At 43.8% G+C, this 19396-nt stretch overlaps 1 protein-coding gene across 2 annotated transcripts in view; it reads right to left on the bottom strand.

The window, feature by feature from the left end:
- Nucleotides 1–1250: 1250 nt before the first annotated feature.
- Nucleotides 1251–19396, bottom strand: part of PARD3B (par-3 family cell polarity regulator beta) — a 1056812-nt gene continuing 1038666 nt past the window's right edge. Inside the window, exons 23-24 of one of the 2 annotated variants that reach the window (XR_009520117.1) lie at nt 5531–5991; nt 1251–4338 (exon numbers count right to left, since the gene is read on the bottom strand). Coding sequence is in view for 1 of the 2 variants with exons in the window: in XM_060016243.1 (XP_059872226.1) it covers nt 5634–5991 (358 nt within the window). In the remaining variant the exon portion in view is untranslated. Of the gene's footprint in view, nt 4339–5022; nt 5992–19396 lie in introns of those variants that run through there. The other variant, XM_060016243.1, reaches the window with a different exon arrangement.

Here is a 19396-nt window from a genome sequence, read left to right on the forward strand (position 1 = left end):
TGTGTATGTGTTCCAGTACAATTTTATTTACCAAAGGCGGTGGGGTGTGTACAGTACAGAGCGGGTCAGAAGGAAGCACAGTAAGAGGCAGATCACGTAGAAGGTTACTGAGGAGGGTGGGTGAGAGGTGATGGCACTGAACTAAGGTGATGGTAGGATGTCAGCAATCATGGACATATTTGATAGAATTGCAGGATGGAATTGCTGGCCTTCCATTTCTTTAGATGGATATGGTTGTGGGGAAGGAGCAGGGTTATAAATGGAAAGTCAAGGATTATTTCCAGATTTCTGGTTTGTAACCGTGAACATGGTGGTGCGATTGGCCAGCATAGAGTCATGAGAAGCAGGTTTCTTTGGAGAAAGCTTGTGTTCAGTTTGGAGATGTTGTGTGCAAAGGGCTTATGGAAAGTCCCAGTGGGGATGTCCAGTAGGAAAGTGGAAATGCATGTACTCAGGAGAGAGATCAGAGCTGGAAATTGTGAGCAGAGCAGTCCAGGGTGGTAGCTAAAAGGCTGTGGATGAACTTGGAGAGTGTGGACAGGGCTGAGAAGCCAGTGAAGTTGCTTGCGAACCATAGGGATGGTCTCAAGGAAAACCAACCTAGAATCCTGTTCCTTTAGACAAGGTAAGAGTGCTTCTAACAGGAGAGAGGGGTCGGCAGTGTTGGATGCATTTGTGGGTGCTGTGAGGCACTGCCCAGGTCCCACTTCAGGAACGAAGAGCTATTTTCTCAGCTGCTGTGAATATCGCCCCAAGATGACCCCAGCTGTCAGCCCTTTTGGGAATTGCCTCACCTGAAGAAAACTGCCTGGTTCTGGGTCTCCCCTACTTCCAGAAGTAGCCCGTATCCCCTGACCAAGATAGTGGGATAAAGGCCCATCTCCCTTGTCCCCACTTGGGATGACTCTGTGGGGCCACTGCAGCTCCAGGTCTCCCTGTGGAGTTGGCTGAGCCCAAGTTGGGAGCACATGGCAGCTCAGTCTTTCCCTCTCGGCCCCATCCTGTCTTCTTCCCCTGCCTTCTATGTGAACTGAACCCAAGTGCACTCCCAAATAAACATCCCGCTTGTTCATTCCCATCTCGGCATCTGCTTTTGGGGGAGCCCAGCATGTGACGGATGCTCTTTCCCTGTGTCCTCTGCCCTGTGAGGTTGCTATTCGAGGGTGAGCAGGGCCACACCTCCCTACCTATTCATTCGTCAAACCCTAAAACAAGCCGGTGGTGGGTAAAAACCAAGATTTGACTTTTACTGACTGAATAAAGCTTTATTTTGATGCAAAATAAACAAGAAAAATTTATATATTCATATATAACAATATCCAAAATCTTTCTGTGGTAAAAATGGGATCATCCTAAAAAGTCTGTAAAGAATTCATTCTCCACCCCCTACGCCAAAATATGATTTCACATAATTTATCTTCAGAACTTACGAACAGACTTGGTATCATATAAGCACAGGAAAACCCTAGAAAAAGTGACTGTATAAACAGCAGGTTTTGTTTTTATGTTCCAGTAGTAAATAGCACTGCAGTCAGCGTGGATGGAACATAACACTGTCTGAAAGAGCTGAGTCAGGAGACAGTCGTGGGGGTTAGTTCGCGCTCCACTCTGGGTTGATGGCGAAGCCCACCTTTAAAAGCCAGGCTGTGTGGGATTCTATTACGATTTAAGGATATGAGGGAGAGTTTCCCTTAGAAGTTGTAGCTTCATATGAGATTCTAGGCTTATTTTAGATATCTAACTTTCATTTTCCTTTTTATCAGAAAGGTGACTTTGTAGCGATATCTTATGGAGACTCCTTTTTCTGGTCTCATTGTGGCATCATTTCCACTTAAGTCGGCGTGAACCGGGAGTGCAGAGAAATACTGTCGCGGGCTGTTTCTGACTCCAACTCCCTCCTGCCTAATTGTGCTAAATCTGGACTTTCTGTCGCTCCTGGACTCGAAGCAGTAGGGTGTCTACCCAATTTAGCACCAATTTGAAGGCCATTCATTGTGGATTTCAGAGTTTAATGCCAATGAAAATTTTAGAGACACATATTGCTGTCCACACCAAACTCTCCAGATCTCTGTATCCCTCTGAAATGCTAAGGTGTTCCTCCAAAGAAAATGAACGCTGTGGATACAGGTTAGGGAATGAACACTCTTTGAAGTCTTGACCACTGTGTATACCAGCCCTATGCATGGCAACTCCAAAAGTTGTCAGGTGGATTTCCTTCAGGAGATAGATTTCACTCGAGAAGTTCCTACATCTTTGGAAGGAATAATGAATCATGTTTTAATTTTGTTACCAGTGGCAAAAACAAAGCTCCAGTGAAGTCTCACATCTCCTCTCTCGGTTGGTGTGCACAGAGCTTCCTCCTCAGGGTGACGGTGGATCTGTGGCTCTGCACGTGCTCTTGATCATAAGATCTCTGCTCTGTGCTGTACTGTGAGGTTAACGCATGTAGATCTAAAAATCTAAGAATAAGGAGCTTCACAGTAATTTTTTCCCCCCGTTTTGTTGTCAGTCATGATTTAAGAAAATACTCCTGACTTTGAGCTTGCCTTTCATCCAGTGGTGTGATACCACAGGGAAGCAATATTATACCAAGAGTGATACTGCCACAGACCAGTGACGCAATGGGTTAGTGAGATGTTGTGTTTCGCTCCCTTGTAGAGGACTGAATTTGCCTGCATCTAAAATTTTTCGGTGGTCTGCTCCCTTTTCTCTCTCTATGCCTGCAAAAAGGGACACAAACAGAGCTCCTGAAAATAACTAGTTACTTGAGGCCAGTACATCGTTTCAAGGCCTGGATGACCCAGTGGTCAGGCGAGGAGCCGGGTGGGTGTACGTTGATGGGTTTGTAGCTCGCCAAGCTCGCTGTGCCACCTTTTCCTGGGGGGCGTCTATTAGCATTCCGAGCTACAAGGAGACACCTGATTGAGTTTTTCCAAGGCCATAAATAACCCAGGAACTATTTCCTGCTACCGGGCACCTACTGATTATAGCCTGGTCTTCTAAATGCTCTAAACAACCTGTTCTCCTAAATACTGGGAAAGAGTTCCGTAACCTCTGGGTGGTGACAGTTGGAGGGCTGGTTCACAGGCATTTATAAAGCTTACATTCAAGCTGTTCTTACTTGTCAGTTGGCTTGATGAAGACTGTCGCACACGTAATGCTAGCTCCTGTTGGGTAGGGTCTAATGGGGCGTGTGTTCTACCTCAAGCAAGAAAAGAAAACTGCTATAATCTTTTTTTCATCTGTTTTCATAGTACCTTCACATCCTTAGCTGCCCCTCAGGATTAGCAACTGTTTTATTACCTGTGTGTACAGCACAAAACCATGCTTGCAGCAGCTTTCCCCGAGTCTGAGTGCAGGAGATATGCTCGCAAGGTGGCAACGTGGTGAAAATACAGGCATTCTTCCTACAAGGGTCACTCCTCCAGCACACACAGAGCGTCTCACCTTATACCACTGCCCCTTGTGGGACCTTGGCCTTAATCCAGGAGGAAGCTTCTGGCTTGGCTATGTCCACTAGTCTACAGGAATTTGGTTAAATTATGGAACATCCTAAAGAGCTGATTTTTAATGCTTCAAAATACGTCACACTTCCCTCATCTTATCATTGTCTTCTTGAAGGTTTATGTAGCTTGAGGGGAAGGCAGCTTGCAGCATGTTGGCTGGGAAACCCTACAGCTCACCTGCACTCCAGCTCTAGGTGAGCAGGGCCCAATCTTCAACCTCTGCACAAATTGCGAACGATCTAAAGGTGCCTGGCATAAGACAGATGATAGAGGGCCACAAACAACTGGACAGTCTATTTTCAAGAGGGCCATAAGTAAATGGTAGTTTAGAAAATGATACCTCTTAAAGTTCAGTAAATAACACTAGTTAAGTCTAAACCCACCAGTTGCATCATTCTTGGTAACAGAACTCTATTTTAAATTAAAAGACTAAACTGGGCTGGATAGATAATCTATATATTCAATAATACTATAATTTATTAAATCCTAGCAGTCAGAGGTATCCTAATCTTGGCCAAAATATGTCTAAATTGAACTCGAGACTTTTTGTGGGAGGGAATGAAGAAGGAATGTAAAAAGGTTTAAAGTACTGCAGGAGTCACTGAACAATTCGAGTTGCTGCTCCCAGGCTTTGCTGTTTCTCAGTTTTCTCTTATGTTCTTATTTGGGTTAGGTTGTAGGTTTTAGAGGTTCTGTGTTGAAATAAGTAGAATATAGCTGCAAAGCTCTAAAAAAATTGCCATGGATTCCGGAGGGTGGGCTTTCAGCTTTTCGAAGCCATAAGACCTTCTTTTCCCAACTGGAGACCTTGGCCTTGGTCTTGCCCTGACTTCTGTTAATGAAATAATATAGCAGATATAGAATGATTTAGTTTTATGCTTCTTCTCCCTTCCCTTCTGTTTTCTGGCTTTTTTCCTTTTTATTCCCTTCCTCATCAAACTTTCCGTTTTTATTTTCCATTCTCCATACTGGTAATCACACACTTTCTCACACACACACACACAGACACACAGACACACAGACAGACAGACAGACACACACACACACACACACACACACACACACTCAGTCAGTCAGTCACCACTGTCTACCACCTGCCGGTTATCATTCCCAAAGAGCACAGTCAGCCCCTCCCTGACGCCGGGTGCATATGGCGCTGTTTGGCACTGGGTCTGGAATTGGCATCTCAGAGCACCGCTTCCTGTGCATACTAACCAGTGGGCCCTCTTTTTCCCGAGTACATCTTAACTCTCAAGTGGGAGCCTTAAAATAGAGGCCCCACTTACAATAATTATAGGCAGGAGATTTGGGGATGCCTCGGAAACCAGACATCTCCATGCTGTCGTGCCTGGGACGTGGGAGGAAGGAAGGTGAGGACCACAGGAATGTCAGCCTCTTAACCTGATTGCCTTGATGCTAGGCATATATTTCTTCTGGAAGCTCTGCTAGCTTTGTACATTCTCCCAGGACACCAGGACTGCATTCACATCTTACTTTTACACTAAAAGCAAGGAAACGTGACATGCTTATACCAAGTGAGTGGAACTGAGAACCTGAGAAATTCTACAAATAAAGAAATGCAGCCTTCCTCTAGGTATAAAACATTTCAAGGAGATCACTCGTCATGTTTGCCCGCTGTTGTTTTTTCAGTGTAAAAACCACTCACTCAGGACACCCACATTGGCAACCACTCTTCACAGACGTAACAGCTCTAATCAGGTGGCTGAAGCTAGTCTCTGAACGGATGACGATCCCGGGCAGAGTCTGCCCTCCGTGATGCCAGTGCTGTGGGGGCATGTCTGTGCTCCAGGGAGGCACCATGTTGTAGAGCTCCATTGTTATCTGCCTGTTCAGTTGTCACTCTCAGTGAACTGAACAATTCTAAAAGTATTTCAGGCAGTATTTTTTTTATGGACCCATCCTTCCTCTTCCTTCTGATTTCCCTCCCCAAACTCCTGTCCCCTTCTTTCTCTCTGACTAGCAGTCAAGTGTTGCAGCCTCAGCGAGAAAAACCTAATCTGTACCATGGAGAATTCTTAACAGGAAGGCGGCCTTAAGGTGTAGGAAGAACAAAGGTGATGTTGGATGTCTTCCGTTCTGGGCTGGGCTGAGCTTGGTGGCGTTCAGCTACACGGCTGCGGTCATGGGGTTCTTCTGCCGGGGATCCTGCATTCGATAGGGGTACTGATCTGGGCTGCCCCCTCGGGGCACTGGTCTGCCCATTTCTGGGTAGGCTGGTACTCTGTGGTGCTGAGGAGGGGAAGGTGGGACATCTTGTCGGAAGGGTCCTTTGTGCTGGGGGGCTGGCGGGGGCGGATAGTACTGGGGATACCGGAGATCTGTGATCCTCAGATCTGGGGGGCGGGGGTAGCTCCCTTTGGGCGGATGCACAGGATGAGCCCCTGGGTAATATGGAAGCTCCCTTTCCTTGTAGCGCCCTCGAGGTGCTGCTGTCAGATAGTCTACAGGATCCGCTGGTCCTCCCCTGGAAAGAGAACAGACACATATCAATGACTACAAAGCCAGCTGCCCAGATGATGACCACATTCCTTAGCCTCCCATGTAGTTTGGCCACAGACTGGATCTGGCCAGTGGGATGTGAACAGACGTGATGTGCGCCCTTAAAAGGAAACAAGGGACACTCTTCTTCTCTTCCCTCCTTTCTGTCGGCCCCTGGAGTGGCCATATTAGACACAAGGAGAAAGCCACATGCTGGGGAGCGTGGCTCCTTGACCCCATGGAGCCAGCGTGTCAGTCAGGACTGATTGGTGCCTGAGGGAGAAACAGAATTCTGTCTTGTGTACATGTTGGCCTTATTATAGTAAACAAGCTAGTTCCCTAAACAAGGCTTAGTTTGGCTCTATTAAAGCTGGGATCATTTGCCCCCTCTCCTTTCCACCTCCCTGAAGCCTGACATAAACATGGTGGTAGAAATGCACACATTAGGGCTTCCCTGGTGGCGCAGTGGTTGAGAGTCCGCCTGCCGATGCAGGGGATGCGGGTTCGTGCCCCGGTCCGGGAAGATCCCACGTGCCGCGGAGCGGCTGGGCCCGTGAGCCATGGCCGCTGAGCCTGCACGTCCGGAGCCTGTGCTCCGCAACGGGAGAGGCCGCAACAGTGAGAGGCCCGCGTACCGCAAAAAAAAAAAAAAGAAATGCACACATTATTTGGAGTCATAAATTTCCCAGGGATTGCATTCACTTCTCTCCTAGGTCTGTGGGGTGCTCTTTACATGAGTCACAGTCTTGGTCTAACTCTGGTTGGCTTCTGTTACGTCCCCGTGTGGATTAGTGTGCCCTCCTCTTTCTACAGTTCCTAGAGAGAGTCCCAACCTAGAGCCTGGACTTACCCACCCAGAACTTTGATATAAAGCACTTCTACTGCAAAGTCAATAAGTACCACCCAGCCGGTAGCAGATGATTAGGAAAAGACAAACCAGCTGTAAGTTGTGCTGTGTAATGAGTAGGCACACAGAAGGTAAAGGGCAAGAATAAACACTAACGGAAAGCGACCCTGTCTGGACCTCTCTGCTAAGACAACAAGCATCTTCGGATCCATTTGTGGTAACAGAAGCAATAGGTCTCTAAACAAGGTACAGATGAGTGCATCTTACCTAGCCTGGGGTTAAACAGATGAGTTCTGTTTGCAGCTCTTAAAATCCCATAAACCTTCTGTGCACATATTCACTACTACCATGCCCAGATCCTTCCCACTTTCTACCATTCCTCTTTTTATTATTCCTTTTTAGAGGAAAACAGCAACAATAATAATTAATGAAAAGCTCTCCAATGTCAGAGTACAACCTGGTAGAACACGTGAAAGAAATGGCAGGGCTGGAAGAATACGGGCACCGTCAATGAGGGTCACAATCACCCTGTAATCTGCAGAGTTTGATGTGAAAACAGCTCTGTAAGTAAGTTCCCCAAATCAGGATTATTTGACAAGCTCCAAGCTTGGGTCCATGTGGAAAGCAGCATGTGAACACATTCATAGGGATGAACAATAGAATTCTCTCTCTACTTTTTTATGTCTTAATTTGGCTGTGTATAATAACGAAAGATAGATCCTTGAGCCTGGGTTAATTTAGTTAGTGTTTTCAGATAAAAAAATTAAATTGTTTGCGTACAAGTTATTATGGCGTCAACTGCGATTACTCAGTGCAGTTTGCTTTGCTCTATTTTAAATTGCCCATGACAAATAGAGCACAAATGTCTAATCTGTCACTCCAGCCCTGGGAAATAAAGGGCGGGGATTTCATCTTCCCTTTCCTTTAGAATGTTATTTTTTCTTTAGAAAACTTCCAGCATTCATTATACCTTTTATCGTATAATATTTTAAGCTTCCTCCCTCTCCCACCATGCTCATTTCTATTTCCTTTTGGTTCACGTTAAAGATTTTCAAAACACTTAAAAAAAATCCTTAACCTGTGTTTTCTCTCAAAATCTACTGATGATATTTCTCTGCATGAAGTGAAACATGTGGTTTTTCTGCACTCATTTTAAGCCCTTGGGATAAATCACTGACATTTGCAACACACAAACATTATCTGCCTTAAAATGAACATACAACCAACACTCCCTCTGGACCCTCTTAGCATGAATGTTTCCTGTTTAAAATGGAAAGAGAGAAAGAAGGAATTCCAGGCCTTGGACTTTTAGGGTCCTGTTCTCTCCCTGGAGATTTCTCTCTTTTAAAACAGAATATTACAAAAGACAGGCAGGCCTTGGTTTTTTTCGTGGAGAGACTAGCCAGATGAAGCAGTGACAGGGCAGAAGCCACCCTGATGGCCACAGCCACCGTGCAGGCTGCGTGCGCATGGGGATGGTCAAGGCTCTTCTCCCACGCCTCCCCCTACTAGTCGGCCACCCCACACGGCCAGGGGAAGAGGGGGCAGAACTCAAGATAGTTCTGTGGACCCACATTGCTTCCCCTGAGGGGAAGTTTTACGTCTGGGAATTTGCTTACATGTGGCAGAAACCAAGTGAGGCACCTGTTCTTTGTCAAGAAATGAAATCATGGAAACTGTCTTTTTCTGTAGAACTCATCAAAACAGTTATCATTTCTAATTTTTCAGAGAGAAGGAAAACAATGAGCTGGCCTATGAAAACACTCTTTAAGGTTCAAAGAAAGAGTGCTACAAGCATTTTTCTTTCTTTGGTGCGGGGGAGGGAGTTGCTATTGTTTATAATAACTTTTTGCTCAAAATTGAGCATTGACTTTTAATAGAACTTCCAAGTGCTTGTGAATGTTGTGTGCACACGCACACACACATATTTAAAAGAACAATTTTTAGGCAAGTTGAGACAAGATGGCAGAGTAGAAGGACGTGAGATCACCTCATCTTATGAAAACACAAAAATCACAACTAACTGCCTAACAACCATCAACAAAAAAATGCTGGAACCTCCCAAAAACCATATCGTATATCCAAAGACAAAGACGACATGACAAGATGGTAGGAGGGGCGTAATTGCGATAAAATCAAATCCCATACCCGCCAGGTGGGAGACCCACAAACTGGAAAATAATTATATTGCAGAAGTTCTCCCACAGGAGTGAAAGTTCTGAGCCCCACATCAGGCTCCCCAGCCTGTGGGTCTGGCAATGGGAGGAGGAGCCCCCAAGGATCTGGCTTTGAAGGCCAGCGGGGTTTGATCACAGGAATTCCATAGGACTAGGGGAAACAGAAACCCCACTCTTGGAGGGCAGACACAAGCTCTCGTGTGCACCAGGTCACAGGGAAAAAAAGCAGTGACAGCATAAGAGCCTGGGCCAGACCTATCTGCTGGTATTGGAGGGTCTCCTGCAGAGGCAGGGTCAGCTGTGGCTCACTCTGGGGACAAACACACTGCAGCTGTAGTCCTGGGGAGTACTCATTGGCATGAGCTGGCCTGGAGGCCACCATTTTCCCATCAAGACCTGGCCCCACCTAACAGCCTGTAGGCTCTAGTGCAGAGACGCCTCAGGCCAAACAACCAAAAGGGTGGGAACACAGCCCCACATATCAACAGACAGGCTGCTTAAAGTCTTCCTGAGCACACAACTGCCAGCTAAACACACCTCTTGACAAGGCCCTGCCAACCAGAGGGACAAGACCCAGCTCCACCCACCAATGGGGCAGGCACCAGTTCCTCACACCAGGAAGCCTGCACCAGCCCCTGGACCAACCTCATCCACCAGGGGGCAGACAGCAGAAGCAAGGAGAACTACAACCCTGCAGCCTGTGGAACAGAAATTGCAGTTGCAGAAAGTTAGACAAAATGAGATGGCAGAGGAATATGTCCCAGATGAAGGTACAAGATAAAACCCCAGTAGAACAACTACGTGAAGTGGAGATAGGCAACCTACCCAAAAAACAATTCAGAGTAATGACAGTAAACATGATCCAAGACCTAGGAAAAAGAACGGAGGCACAGATCAAGAAGATACAAGAAATGTTTAACAAAGACCTAGAAGAACTAAAGAACAGAGATGAACAATACAATAACTGAAAAGAAAAACACACTAGAAGGAATCAATAGCAGAATAACTGAGGCAGAACAGATTAGTTACCTGGAAGACAGAATGGTGGAAATCAGTGCTGCAGGACAGAATAAAGAAAAAAGAATGAAAAGAAATGAGGACAGTCTAAGAGACCTCTGGGACAACATTAAATGCACTAACATTTGCATTCTAGGGGTCCTGGAAGGAGAAGAGAGAAAGGACATGAGAAAATATTTGAAGAGATAATAGCTGAAAACTTCCCTAACATGGGAAAGGAAACAGTCACCCAAGTGCAGGAAGCAAGAGAGTCCCAGGCAGAATAAACCCAAGGAAGAACATGCTGTGACACATAGTAATAAAATTGACAAAAATTAAAAAAAAAAATATTAAAAGCAACAAGGGAAAAGCAACAAATAACATATAAGGGAATTCCCATAAGGCTATCAGCTGACTTTTTAGCAGAAACTGCAGGCCAGAAGGGAGTGGCATGATACATTTAAGGTGATGGAAGGGAAGAACCTACAACCAAGAATGCTCTACCCAGCAAAGCTCTCATTCAGATTCGATGGAGAAATCAAAAACTTTACAGATAAGCAAAAGCTAAAAGAATGCAGCACCACCAGACCAGCTTTGCAACAAATGCTAAAGGAACTTCTCTAGGCAGAAGAGAAAAGGCCACAACTAGAAATAAGAAAATTATGAATGGAAAAGCTCACCAGGAAAAGCAAACACACAGTAAAGGTACAGGATATTGAAAATGCAGGGACTTCCCTGGTGGCACAGTGGTTAAGAATCTGCCTGCCAATGCAGGGGACACGGGTTTGATCCCTCGTCCCAGAAGATCCCACATGCCGCGGAGCAACTAAGCCCATGTGCCACAACTACTGAGCCTGTGCTCTAGAGCCTGCGAACCACAACTACTGAGCACACATGCCACAACTACTGAAGCTTGTGCACCTAGAGCCTGTGCTCCACAACAGGAGAAGCCACCACAATGAGTAGCCTGCGCACCTCAACAAAGAGTAGCCCCTACTCGCAGCAACTAGAGAAAAGCCCAGGCACAGGAATGAAGACTCAACACAGCCAAAAAAAAAAAAAAAAAAAATTAAAAAAAATCATTTGATATTAAAAGACCAGCAACTTACTTAAAAAACAATCTTGTTTACATACAGACTGGTATATCAAAACCTCGTGGCAACTGCAAACCAAAAATCTACAATAGAAACACACACACAAAAGAAATAGGAATCAAAACACAACACTAAAGTTAGTTAGTCATCAGGTCACAAGAGAAGAGAACAGAAGAGGAAGAGAAGAAAAAAGACCTACAAAAACAAATACTAAACAATTAACAAAATGGCAATAAGAACATACATATCAATAATTACCTTAAATGTAAATGGATTAAATGCTCTAACCAAAAAACACAGACTGGCTGAATGGATACAGAAACAAGACCCATATATATGCTGTTTACAAGAGACCCACTTCAGGTCTAGGGACATATACAGACTGAAAGTGAGGGGATGGAAAAAGGTATTCCATGCAAATGGAAATCAAAAGAAAGCTGGAGGCAATACTCATATCAGTCAAAATAGACTTTAAAATAAAAACTGTTACAAGAGACAAAAAGGACACCATGTAATGATCAAGGGATCCATCTAGAAGAAGATATAACAAATATACATATGTATGTACCCAATATAGGAGCACCTCAATATATAAGGCAAATGCCAACAGCCATAAAAGGAGAAATTGACGGTAACACAATAATAGTGAGGGACTTTAACACCCTACTTTCATCAATGGACAGATCATCCAGACAGAAAATCAGTAAGGAAACACAGGCCTTAAATGACACATTGGACCAGATAGGCTTAATTGATATTTATAGAGCATTCCATCTGAAAGCAGCAGAATACACATTCTTTTCAAGTGCACATGGAACATCTGCCAGGGTAGATCACATGCTGGGCCACAGAGCAAGCCTTGGTAAACTTCAGAAAGTTGAAATCATATCACGCATCTTTTCCGACCACAACCCTATGAGATTAGAAATCAACTACAAGAAAAAAAAAACCGTAAAAAACACAAACATGTGGAGGTTAAAACAATATGCTACTAACCTACCAATGGATCACTGAAGAATTAAAGAGGAAATAAAAAAATATCTAGAGACAAATGAAAACACAACTCTCCAAAACCTACGGGATGCAGCAAAATCAGTTCTAAGAGGGAAATTTATAGCAATACAATCTTACCTCAGGAGACAAGAAAAATCCCAAATGAAGAATATAACCTTACACCTAAAACAATTAGAGAAAGAAGAACATACAAAACACAAAGTTAGCAGAAAAAAAAATATCATAGAGACCAGAGCAGAAATAAATGAAACAGAGACAAAGAAAGCAGTAGCAAAGATCAGTGAAACTAAAAGCTGGTTCTTTGAAAAGATAAACAAAATTGATAAAACTTTAGCCAGACGCATCAAGAAAAAAAGAGAGAGGGCTCAAATTGATAAACTTAGATATAAAAAAAGTTACAACGGACACCACTGAAATAAAAAGAATCATAAGAGACTACTACAAGCAACTATATGGCAATAAACTGGACAACCTAGAAGACATGGACAAATTCTTAGAAAGGTACAAACTTCCAAGACTGAACCAGGAAAAAACAGAAAATATGAACAGACCAACCACAAGTAATGAAATTGAAACTGTGATTAAAAAAACTCCCAATGAACAAAAGTCCAGGACCATATGGCTTCACAGGTGAATTCTATCAAACATTTAGAGAAGAGTTAACACATATCCTTCTGAAACTATTACAAAAAATTACAGAGGAATGAATACTCTCAAACTCATTCTATGAGTCTACCATCACCCTGATATCAAAACCAGACAAAGCCACCACACACACACACACACACACACACACACACACACACACACACACACACACACACAGATTTACAGGCCAGTATCACTGATGAATATAGATGCAAAAATCCTCAACAAAGTACTAGCAAACCGAATCCAGCAATACATTAAAATGATTATGCACCATGATCAAGTGGGATTTATCCCAGGGATGCAAGGATCTTTCAGTATCCACAAATCAGTCAGTGTGCTACACCATATTAACAAATTGAAGAATAGAATCCATATGATGATCTCAGTAGATACAGAAAAATCTTTTGACAAAATTCAACACCCATTTATGATGAAAACTCTCCAGAAAGTGGCACACACCTCAACATAATAAAGGCCATATATGACAAACCTATAGCTAACATCATCCTCAATGGTGAAATCTGAAAGCATTTCATCTAAGATCAGGAACAAGACAAGGATGTCCACTTTTGCCACTTTTGTTCAACATAGTTTTGGAAGTCCTAGCCATAGCAATCAATCAGAGAAGAAAAAGAAATAAAAGGAATCCAAATTGGAAAAGAAGTAAAACTGTCACTGTTTGCAGGTGACAAGATACTATACATAGAAAATCCTAAAGTTGGTACCAGAAAACTACTAGAGTTCATAAACAAATTCAGTAAAGTTGCAGGATACAAAATTAATACACAGAAATCTGTTGCATTCCTATACATTAACAACAAAAGATCAGAAAGAGAAATTAAAGAAAAAAATCCCACTTACCATCACATCAAAAAGAATAAAACACCTAGGAATAAACCTACCTAAGGAGGCAAAAGACCTGTACTCTGAAAACTATAAGATGCTGATGAAAGAGATCAAACATGACATGATCAGATGAAAGCTATACCATGGTCTTGGATTAGAAAAATCAATATTATCAGAATGACTATACTACCCAAAGCAATCTATAGATTCAATACAATCCCTATCAAATTACCAATGGCATTTTTCACAGAAGTAGAACAAAAAGTTTTACAATTTGTATGGAAACACCAAAGACCCCAAATAGCCAAAGCAATCGTGAGAAAGAAAAATGGAGCTGGAGGAAGCAGGCTCCCTGACTTCAGACTATATTACAAAGCAACAGTAATCAAAACAGTATGGTACTGGCACAAAAACAGAAATATAGATCAACGGAACAGGATAGAAAGCCCAGAGATAAACCCACACACCTATGGTCAACTAATCTATGACAGAGGAGGCAAGGATATACAATGGAGAAAAGACAGGCTCTTCAATAAGTGGTGCTGGGAAAACTGGACAGCTCCATGTAAAAGAATGAAATTAGAACACTGTTTAACACCATACACAAAAATAAACTCAAAATGGATTAGAGACCTAAATGTAAGACCGGACACTGTAAAACTCTTAGAGGAAAACATAGGAAGAACACTCTTTGACATAAATCACAGCAAGATCTTCTTTGATCCACCTACTAGAGAATGGAAATAAAAACAAAAATAAACAAATGGGACCTAATGAATCTTAATAGCTTTTGCAAACAAAGGAAACTACAAACAAGACAAAAAGGCAACCCTCAGAATGGGAGAAAATATTTGCAAACGAATCAACAGACAAAGGATTAATCTCCAAAATATATGAACAGCTCATGCAGCTCAATATTAAAAAAACAAACAACCCAATCAAAAAATGGGCAGAACACCTAAATAGACATTCCGGAAGACATACAGATGACCAAGAGGCACATGTAAAGGTGCTCAACATCGCTAATTATTAGAGAAATGCAAATCAAAACTACAATGAGATAGCCCTTCACACCAGTCAGAATGGCCATCATCAAAAAGTCTAGAGACAATAAATGCTGGAGAGGGTGTGGTGAAAAGGGAACCCTCCTACACTGTTGGTGGGAATGTAAATTGGTACAGCCACTATGCAGAACAGTACAGAGGTTCCTTAAAATCTAAAAGGTACCATATGATCCAGCAATTCCACTCCTAGGCATATATCTGGAAAAAACCATGGTGCAAAAGGATACATGTACCCCAGTGTTCATTGCAGCGCTGTTTACAATAGCCAAGACATAGAAGCAACCTAAATGTCCATTGACAGAGGAACAGATAAAGAAGATGTGGTACATATATGTAACAGAATATTACTCAGCCATTAAGAAGAATGAAATAATGCCACTTGCAGCAACACGGATGGACCTAGAGATTGTCAGACTGAGTGAAGTCAGAGAAAGACAGGTATCATATGATATCACTTATATGCAGAATCTAAAAAAAAATGATACAAATGAACTTATTTACAAAACAGAAACAGACTCACAGACTTAGAAAACAAACGGTTACCAAAGGGGGAAGATCGGGGGAGGGATAAATTGGGAGTTTGGGATTGACATATACACACTATTGTATTTAAAATAGATAACCAACAAGGACCTACTGTATAACACAATGAACTCTGCTCAATATTCTGTAATAACCTAAATGGGAAAAGAATTTGAAAAAGAATATATACATGCATATGTATAACTGAATCATCACTTTGCTGTACACCTGAAACTGACACAACATTGTTAATCAACTATACTCCAATATAAAATTTAAAAAAGGTTAAAACAAACAAAAGAACAAGTTTTAAGCAAGGAAAACAAAAAAGTCCAGCTCATTAACTATGGAATTTGATAGGATAAAGGAAGTGGAATAGGGAGCTGATATTTTATCTTTGCTAATCTTGAGTTTCCGGGACTTCCCTGGTGGTCCAGTGGTTAAAGAATCCACCTTCCAATGAAGGGGACGAAGGTTCGATCCCTGGTCAGGGAACTAATATCCCACATGCCACAGGGCAACTAAGCCTGCACACTGCAACTACTGAGCCTGTGCTCTCGGGAGCCCGTGTGCCACAACTAGAGAGAAGCCCACAGGATGCAATGAAGAGCCTATGTGCCGCAACTAAGATCCTGCATGCTGCAACTAAGACCCAATGCATCCAAATAAGTAAATATTAAAAAAAAAATCTTGAGTTTCCCTTTTCATAGTATCTTTATTGGGTGAAATTTAGTATTTGTAGGAAAGCACAAAACCCAACCCATTCTGGGGCCTACGAAATGCTTATCACAGTGAGCAATGCTGCATGTTTTGAGCCAACCCTGAGAAATCCAGGGGTAGTCTTCTTTGAAGATTCTGATGAAAACAGGGATCCAAATAGCAAATGTATCAGCACCTTAAGACCCCTCATTTTTCATGCGACCCCATAATTTTTATTTGTATGTGGTGTTATTTTTCTTAAAAAAACTTTTAATTCAAAATCTCACCCAGGAACCATATTTACTTAAGAAGCACAAGCCTATATTTCCTTTCTTTAATATGACTCCTTGTGAAAGCTGTCATGAAAATATCCATATTTCAAAAAATTCACTTATTTCTTTCCCACACTTTTTACTATTTTTTTCTATTTTATTTTTGATTAGGGTCATTTCCGGAGGCCCAGAGGATTCAGATTTTGATTGGAAAATTTGTCGGAACTATCTCATACAGTTTCCAGTCACATAGATGCATGCAATAACGAAGGTTAACCTTTCAGGCTAAGACCTGGCCCCACCCAACAGCCTGTAAGCACCAGTGCTGGCATGTCTCAGGCCAGACAACTAACTGGGTGGGGACACAGGCCCACCCATCTGCAGACAGGCTGCCTAACGACTTCCTGAGCCCACAGTCTCCTCTAGACATGGCCCTAGACATGGCACTGACATGTGAAGAAGCAATAAAGATCACTTCCTTTACATGAGATTTTCCTCTTTTTGCTGTCTCAGTATGTCACTATTTTTAATCACACAAAAAGGAGGCTGTAAATCAGAGGTTAAGTGGGTCAGACAGGCAACTCTTGGGTACCACCAGTCTTCATTTTATGGAAGGAAGGAAGGAATGCTTCTACATTTGCTAAGATAATCCTTGCGGAAAAAGGGCTCAGTATTAGAAGGACCGAGTCACTGGCAAAATATTTAGCTAGGAATGAGGTGGCTATACTTAACTGTAATAGATGAAGGGGCCTGAGCCCCCTGGAATAGAAGAAGAAGCACGAGTAACTTTGAATCCTCTCACCTCGCCCTGCATCTCCATCCCCCCAACAATTGCAAAGAAAATCTCTTTCCTCTGAACTCACCACAGTGGTTCATTCTCACCTCATCTGCCTGTCTCCCTGCCTCAGGCTGGTTATATACTGTGCTGGAGCACCATCATCTTGAAGGAAGGAACTGGGTCTCATGTATCTAGTGATCTTCCTCAGAGCTTACCACAGGGCTCTGCACGTCAAAGTTGCTCCATAAATGTATACTGAATTTGCGCAAGAGAGTTTAAAGAGAAAACCCACCCCTAGAGGGTCAGATATATGCAGAAGCTGGAAATAGTAGGTGGGTAGAGAAATGAAAGGAGAAAGTGGGCTCTCACAGAGAAGCAGAGATTGACAATGGTTGAGATAAGACTGGACTCTAAATTTTAAAGAAGGAGGGAGGGATGGTGGGCTGAAAAAAAGGGTTGGACTCTGCCCAACATAGAATGGTTGTAAACTTTATTGGCCACGAGTTATTATAGTTGTCTTGTTTGCCAAGAACGAAAGTAGACTGTCTTATCTCTGCTGTCTTGCATAGTACTTGAACCATAGTAGGTGCTTAATGAGTCTTGGGCTCAAGTTTAATTGCCTTGACTTACTAGTGAGGCCAACATGACTAACTGGCTCAGGTTAAGCATATTTACTCAAGAATTCGTTAAGGGAGAGTGGACAAGATGGTGGAGTAGAAAGACCCTGACCTCACCTCCTCTCACGAGCACATGAAAATCACAACTTTCTGCAGAACAATCATTGATGAAAAAGACTGCAACTTACCAGAAAAGATCTTCTACAACTAAAAACATAAAGAAGGAACCACAATGAGACGGGTAGGAGGGGCGGACTCGTGATATAATCAAGTCTCATACCCACCAGGTGCGAGACCCACAAACTGGAGAATAATTATTCAATATATTGCAGAGTTTCCCCCATAGGAGTGAGTGTTCTGAGCCCCACGTTGGGTTCCCCAGCCCAGGGATCTGGCACCAGGAAGATGAGCCCCCCCCAGAGCATTTGGCTTTGAAGGTCAGTGGGGTTTAATTGCAGGAGCACCACAGGACTGGGGGAAACAGAGACTTCAATCTTAAAGGTACACACAAAATCTCACGTGCACTGGGACCCAGGACAAAAGCAGTAATTTGATAGGAGCCTGGGCCAGACCTACCTGCTGTCTCATAGTGTCTCCTGGAGAGATGGGGGTGGGGGTAGTAGCTGCAGCTCACCCTGGGGCCATAAACACTGGTGGTAGATATATTGGTAACATTCAATGGTGTGAACACTCCTGGCAGCTGTCATCATGGCTCATTAGTGCCAAGATCTGGCCCCACCACACAGCCTCAGGCTAGACAACTAACTGGGTAGGGACACAGCACCTCCCATCGGCAGACAGGCTGCCTAAAGACTTCCTGAGCCCACAGCCACCTCTAGACATGCCTCTAGACATGGCCCTGCCCACCAGAGTGCCAAGACCCAGCTCCACCCCCTAGTGGGCAGGCACAGGCCCTTCCACCAGGAAGCCTGCACAAGCCTCTAGACCAGCCTCACCCACAAGGGGGAAGACAACAGAAGCAAGAAAACTATGATCCCACAGCCAGCCGACTGAGTCCACCAACAGTACGCCAGAACCTACCCTCACACCAGCTGGGCCCTGGCCCTGCCCACTAGCAGACCAATGTCACCTTCAGGACACCCCGGATCCCATATCCAACTGTCAGGAACTGCGCCCCACCCCCCGCCCCCCAAAAGCGATCTGACACCAGCTCTGGGATCCCTGGGCCCTGCAGCCAGACTCCAGGAACCAGCTCTGCCGGCCAGTAGTCCGGCACCAACCCCAGGAGGGAGGGGGCAACAGCCCCAGAGTCTTCGGGACCCTGACTCCACCCACCAGTGAGCCAGCACTAGCCCAGGGGGCCCGCTAGGGTTCTACAACCAGCCTCCTCGTGACCAGGCCCCACTAAACAGCTGCCAGCAGCATCCACACAGGGCAGGGCCTGGCAACCAACCACCCTAGGGGCCAACCAAGTCCACCAGACCACCCACATGGTCAGCCCACCACAGCAGAAGGAGCCACGCAGCCCTCTTAGGGGAAATCCCTAGAGCGCATAGCTTGAGTGATGAGAGGGGAGGGCACTGCTAGGATGCATAGCACATCTCCTACAGAAGGCCGCTTCTCCAAGGTTGAGAAACATAACTAACGTACCACATACATAAAAATACAAATAGCAACTTAGGCAACATGAGGCAGCAGAGGAACACATTCCAGATGAAGCAACAAGATAAAATCCCAAGAGAACTAAGTGAAGTGGAGATAGGCAATCTACCTGAGAAAGGATTCAGACTAATGATCAGAAAGATGATCAAAGAACTCGGGAGGAGAACGGATGCACAGAGCGAGAAGTTAGA

Source organism: Delphinus delphis, chromosome 7, assembly GCF_949987515.2.
Source record: "Delphinus delphis chromosome 7, mDelDel1.2, whole genome shotgun sequence".
Lineage (NCBI taxonomy): Eukaryota > Metazoa > Chordata > Mammalia > Artiodactyla > Delphinidae > Delphinus > Delphinus delphis.